General features: G+C 62.3%; 1 protein-coding gene across 1 annotated transcript; it reads left to right on the top strand.

Moving 5' to 3' along the window:
* Window positions 1–5,072, top strand: ACY3 (aminoacylase 3). The gene is given in 11 exon segments (XM_053722171.1): window positions 1–260; window positions 958–1,117; window positions 1,119–1,151; window positions 1,425–1,509; window positions 1,650–1,685; window positions 1,688–1,744; window positions 1,944–1,983; window positions 1,985–2,009; window positions 3,842–3,904; window positions 3,906–4,049; window positions 4,848–5,072. Coding segments are annotated over 11 exon segments (1,128 nt in total).
* Window positions 5,073–6,058: the final 986 nt, after the last annotated feature.

Raw genomic sequence — 6,058 nt, 5'->3', positions numbered from 1 at the left:
ATGTGCTTGCTGCCTGTGCCCCGAGGGCCCCTGCGCCACGCGGCAGTGACTGGGGGCACCCAGTGCCGTGACACGTCTGGTGTCTACCTGGCCCAGCACTGGCTGCGGGCCCCGGGGGAGCTGCAGAGACCCAGCTTCTCCGCCACGCCTGGGCTGGCCAACCGGGGCCCCAACCGCACCTTCACCAGCGACTTCCTCACACGAATGTCCTCCAGGCTGGCCCAGCCCCTCGGCCTGGCACTGAGTCCCCGCCTCAGACGGTCGCGGTAGACTTCAAGCTGATCAAGGCTTCCTCTGAGTTCCCCAGACCCACGGTTTGCCTCCGACCAGCCCCATAGGCTGTGTTTAACTGTCCGGAACCCCAACAGCTCTTCCTCCTCCAGTAGATGCTCGCTGGGCCCCATCTCCGAGCCGGGCTTTGGTCAGCTCAGGTGAAAAAATGGGGAATAAGACTGAGGTGTTGTCCTTGGCCCCCTGGGGGACACAGAGGAAACCCGCAGCAACCACAGCCCAAGAGGCTAAATGTAGGGGAGGGGGCAACATGAAGCATCTAACGTGGCCAAGGGCAGCCATGGAGGGCTTCCTGGAGGAGGTTATATCTCAGCCAAGCCCCAAAGGGTGAGTAGAGGTTAACTAGGAAAAGAGAGGAGAGGAGATTCCGGGAAAGGGTCCGGCAGGTGCAAAGGCCTGGAGGTGCGGCTGCAGTGAAAGCTGATGAAGCAGGTGGGGCCAGGCTGAGGGTTTGGATTTTATGGGGCCAGTGGGGAGCCGGTGGGGGTCCTAAGCAGGGCAGGGACGGCCACAGTGGCACAGAGAAGAGGCCTTGAGCTGCTCTGTCTCTCCTGCAGGGTCTCGGAGGCTTCACCCCTCCTTGCAGCATGAGGCCGTCATCCCATTAAACCTCTGATCACTGACTGAGACTCTTAGGGGGCTGACACCCCATTCCTGCTCCTGCAGTTCCAGGGCCAACCCGGATGACCCCTGCAAGGTGACAAGGGCCCGAGAACTGAACCAGCTGCCGGGGCCCCAGGCCTCAGGCCGGGCCTTCGGCTTTGTCCTTGACCTGCACAGCAGCACGGCCAACGCGGGCACCTGCCTCATCGCAGAAGCTGCCCACAGAGGGTCTTGCCATGCACCTGTGCCACCACCAGGTGGCCCTGGCCCCTCGGGGGCAGTGGGGAAGGGGACCGCTGGGAGGGTGCCAGTGCCTCCCCTGGCCCTCTCCTTGGGCTCCAGTCAGGGCCTGCCACCTGCAAGGCCTCCAGGCCCTCTGGTCCCTTCCTTCCCCCCTTCCTGCCAGAGGGTGGAGGGAGGCTGGGCTGGGGTGGGTAGTGCCCCGTGCTCCCTCCATGCTCTCCCCACGCCTCAGTTTCCCCTTCTTGGGGGCCTGACCCATCCCTCCTGTCCCTCCACCCCCACTGCAGAGCCCCAAGGTGCCCTGCCCAGCCCTGTACCAGCTGCCGGGGTGGGGGAGTTATAGCCTGGACCCCTTGGCCAAGAACGGAATGGGTAGGCTGCCACCTCAGGGGAAATGGGTGAGGGGGCGGGACTTGGAAGGGCGGGGCCGCGTGATAGGCAGGGTCAAGGACCTGGGGTTAGAGCACTCCTCTCTGGGGCACCCGCCTGACCCCTCTCCTCCTGGTCCCCAGTCCTGGAGCTGGGCCCCCAGCGTCAGGGTGTGCTGCGAGCAGGATGAGGACCCTGGTGGCCAAAGTCCTGGACTTCATCGAGCTCTTCACCCAGGGTGAGATCTGCAAGGACTTGCTGGGAAACTGAGACCCAGAGAGGCGAGGGCCCGACCCGGGGACCCTGGAGCCAGGCTCACGGGTGGGCTGGGGACCAGCCTTGGGTGGCCCCCATGGCCCACTGTGTTCTGGGCCTGGAGGAAGGGACAGGCTCACACACCCAGCCTTTGGCCCAGGCACAGCCTCTCCTGCTTTAAGCACATGGAACGGGCAGCGTGGACCGGCCACGCACGGAGGCTGGGGACCGGGCATCCTCAGCTGCAGGTGCGTGTGTGTTGTTGTGGGGAGATTCCTGGGTCACAGCTTTGGTGGCAGAGGCAACTGAGGCCCAGAGGCAGGGACCACGGGTGCCTCCCACAGGGTCATCAGGACCTCAGAATCGGGATCAGAACACGAGGCTGCCCCCTCCCCCCCACCAATGCCCTGCCCCTACCGCCTCCCTGGAACCCCACGGACAGGCCTGGCATTCGGGGCCACAGTGATCTGTCCGGCGCCTGCAGAGGCCAGGAGGGGCTCCTCGAAGCCTGGCCACAGAAGGCAGAGGGAGGTGATACGGAGCGGGCACCACCCAATCCACCTGCTTGCGGGTGCAAACATGGAGCCTGTCTTTATTTTCCAAGTACTTCCCCGAGCGTCCCTCTGCACGTTAGCAGGGAATCCGGCATTCCTTCTGCAGGCCTTCCCTTCCTGAATGTCACAGGAGTCTGGCCTCCCCGCTTCTGCGCCCGGCCTGGCGGGGAGGAGATTGGGAAGATTGCGCCGCCCACCGCCTACCGCTCTGCCCGCTGCCACGTGGGGTCGCTGTCACACTAGGTGCACGCCCTCCGTGGCCTTCGAGTCCTGCCGTGTCCAGGCCACAGGCCTCCCCACGCTGGGTGCCCAGCCCTAGCCTCCTTAGTAACCGTTCTCCAAGTGTCCCAACTGGCCTTCGGGGGGCGGGACGGGCTTCAGAGGGGGCCACATGCTCTGTTGGCACCAGCCCTCCCCCTGCCACGGCAAAGATCTGTCCCCCAGCCCAGTAAGCAGCCACAGCCCCCTCCTTCAGTGGTGAGTCCCAGCGGGACAGCATCGGAGTGACCCAGCAGACAGACCTGGTATGCACCGGGGGCGCAGCAGAGGCTGGGCACAAAAAAGAAAGAAATATCGGAAAGAATTTGACATTTCAAAAATTGTTTAAAGAACCAGAGTAACAGGGCACCTGGGTGGCTCAGTCAGTTGAATGTCTGACTTCAGTTCAGGTCATGATCTCACGGTTCGTGAGTTCGAGCCCCGCGTCCGGCTCTGTGCTGACAGCTCCGAGCCTGGAGCCTGCTTCAGATTCTGTGTCTCCCTCTCTCCCTGCCCCTCCTCTGCTCATGCTCTCTCTCTCTCTCGCTCAAAAATAAATAAACATTAAAACATTTTTTTTTTAAAGAACCAAAGTAACAATTGTAGGAAAAATCAGCCATTGGTTGGGGTTTTTTGCTGTTGTTAAAGCTTCGTGTTTGATTTTGAGGTGTTCTCTTACTTATAACAACACCGTAGTGGAGGGGCAACATCTTTTCGGCGTTTAGGGCCGGGGGCCCATCCATCGTCCTTACAGATGCGGAGCCATGACAGTTATTCCGAGCGATTTCTCCCACAATTTAAAAATTTATTTGATAGGCCATTATATTATGTTTACTCCGTGTCAGACGCTGTTAAGCACTATTAGCCGTTTACCTTAAACCTCAGGAGGATAGGAGAAGACACCATAATTCCTATTTTACAGAGGAGGAAACTGAAGAACAGAAAGGTTAAGTGACTTGCTCAAGGTCACCCAGCTAGCAAGGATTTGAACCTCTACTATCTGTGCCCTTAACCACGAGGCTACACTTCCACGATGACAACTGTCTTTCTAAGGCAACTTGTGTCTCCATTCTAAACACAGAGCCGGGGGCATCTCGGCAGACACCCTGTCACATTGGTTGAGAAAGTGAAGCAGTGACTGGATGAGGCCATCGGTGAAGGGCATCTCTTGGGCACTGCCTGCTGGGGTTGCCCCCACAGGGCCCAGGGCAGAGGTCGGCCCCAGCAACCTTGGCCGGAGGCTCTCTTCCCAGGACTGAGGCTTCCAGACCCTACAGCCCGGTATAGCCATCCTCCAGATGTCCGGTGGTGAGGATGTGCTCTGTGAGGGGGGGGGGGTCTGCCGTGTACCCCATGGTCATCAACAAGGCCACCTACTATGAAAAGGGCATTGCCTCCATTCAGGCGGAGAAGCTCATGTTCTCCGTGCCTGCCCTGCCGCGCTGGCCCTCACCCCCACCCCAGCCCCTGACCCAGGCCGGACCAGGGACTCAGCCCTCCCATCTGAACAATGGGTCCCGAGCCACAGTCTTGCTCCCAGGGCGCCGCTTTGCCTTCTGCTGTATACCATGTTTCTGGCCATACCCCCATGCCTCCGTACCTCAGTTTCCCATCTATAAAATGGAAGATGTCCAGGGGTTGATGGTTCATGTCCTCTGTCCTTCATGGTCCCTCTCTGTGACCTCAGGGTCTGGCCCAGGGTGGTCTTGGACATGCTGTGTGTCCTGGGGCCAGTGATGGCTGTCTCTGTACAGCCTATCGGTGCCCAGGGGGAAGATCCCACTTGGAGTCAACAAAGGGCCTTCCAGAAGAGGCCACGCCCCAGGGGGGGCCTCCCAACCTGCCTGCACTCCTGGGGCCGGAGAATCAGTCTGAGAGAGCAGAAGCCCATGCACGTGCCTACCCGGGCACTGTGTGTGTGTGTGTGTGTGACTGCACACACATGTGTTTCCAAGAACTTCAATACCTTGGGTGTCCTTCTGAGGAGGTCTTTATGTGGCTGGGCACAGAGCCCAGATGTGCATTTCCAACGTATAATGAGCCTGGTGCCCATGGGGACTCAGGGGGAGTCAGGGCTGGGGAAGGGGTGCAGTTCGACAAGGCTGTCCCCACCCAGGACAGCCGCCCGGGGGCAGGGACGCAGGGAAGAGGTGCCTTGGCCTGGGGTAGGGGGAGTCCTACCAGGGGGGCTGGAGGTCCTCAGCGCCCCAAGAGGGAGCGGGCGCGGGGTCTGCTGCTGGGTCCCCTCGGTCCTGACCCAGGCCCTCTCTGCAGGGCGTCCACACAGGCCAGACTGGACACAGCCCGCAGCTTCTGCACCCACCTGAGCCTGACAGGCCGCGGCTCCCGCCTGACAGCAGGGCCGGGGGGCCCAGAGCGCCATCCTCGGGAGGCGTCTCCCCCCGGCCCCTCCGCACCCTCGCCTGGCCCATCCATCTCCCCGCGGCCACAGCTGCCACGCGGCCTCCTGCTATTGAGCAGCGAGATGAGAAGGTGTGAAGGATATGGGGGCGCCAGGGACGGGCTGGCAGGCAAGATGGATGAGGGGGCAGGGGGGCCAGCAGGCGCCTCCGGCGGGAAGGGCAGGCCGGCCGGGGAGGAGGCTGTGCAGAGAGGCGCGCCTGTGTGCGAGGCGTGTGTGAGAGAGCGCGCGTGTACCCATGCACACGGCAGCTTGTGCACGTGTGCACACGAGTGGGTGTGGGGCATGGGGCCTGGGGTTCATCTGTGTGCAAGTGGGCTGGCCCGTTAGTGTCCTCACCTACGTGCGTGGAGGGGGCGTTTCCCATCACACAGAGCAGAGCTGCGTGCAGGTGCACGTGCACGCGTGCACACACACACACACACACACACACACCAGTGGCCAACAGGACCCTGGGCTGGCCCACTCCTGGGAGTCCAGGCTGAGGGGGAGCCAGGAGGATTGGTGGGAATCTCCCAAGACCATCATCTCTCCCCTCTCCCTCCTCCCCACCCCCCCGCCCCACTGTGGATCCTGGGACAGCGTGGCGTGGCCGGTCACACACCTCACTGGGTGGCCCCTGAGAGCCGCTGGGACCCTCCCAAGCATGGAGAACCGCCCCCCTCATCCTGCCCCACAGCAAACCCCAGAGCTGGGCATGGGCCTACCTCTCCCAGCTTGGCAGGCAGGGATCTGGGTTACAGGAGACCAAAGCAGGAGGCATCCCTAAGCGGAGGGAGGAGAGGTCTGCCCCCGGGCATCAGGCTCCGGGAGGAGCTGGGTGTCATTCTTGGAGAGAAGCAGTCCTTCCGACCCGCGGTCCCTCTGTGCCCACTGCCAGGCATGGGCCTCCGCCTCCCCCACGTCCCCAGTGCCACGCTCTGGAGGAGGTGTGTTGGGGTGGGGGGGGGTCTAGTCTGCCTTGGGGACCCCAGTCAAGCGGGCCCAGCCCAGCCTGAGGTGCTGTCCCCTAGTGCCGGCCTGGCGGCTGGCCTGGAACACTCCCTCCCAGACTGAGCTGTCC

Source organism: Lynx rufus, unplaced genomic scaffold (assembly GCF_022079265.1).
Source record: "Lynx rufus isolate CCGP_SWC_20201006 ecotype Redwood Valley unplaced genomic scaffold, mLynRuf1.p SCAF_9, whole genome shotgun sequence".
NCBI classification, from domain to species: domain Eukaryota; kingdom Metazoa; phylum Chordata; class Mammalia; order Carnivora; family Felidae; genus Lynx; species Lynx rufus.
Note: the sequence above shows the minus strand (reverse complement) of the source record. Positions and strands in the feature narration are given on the sequence as shown.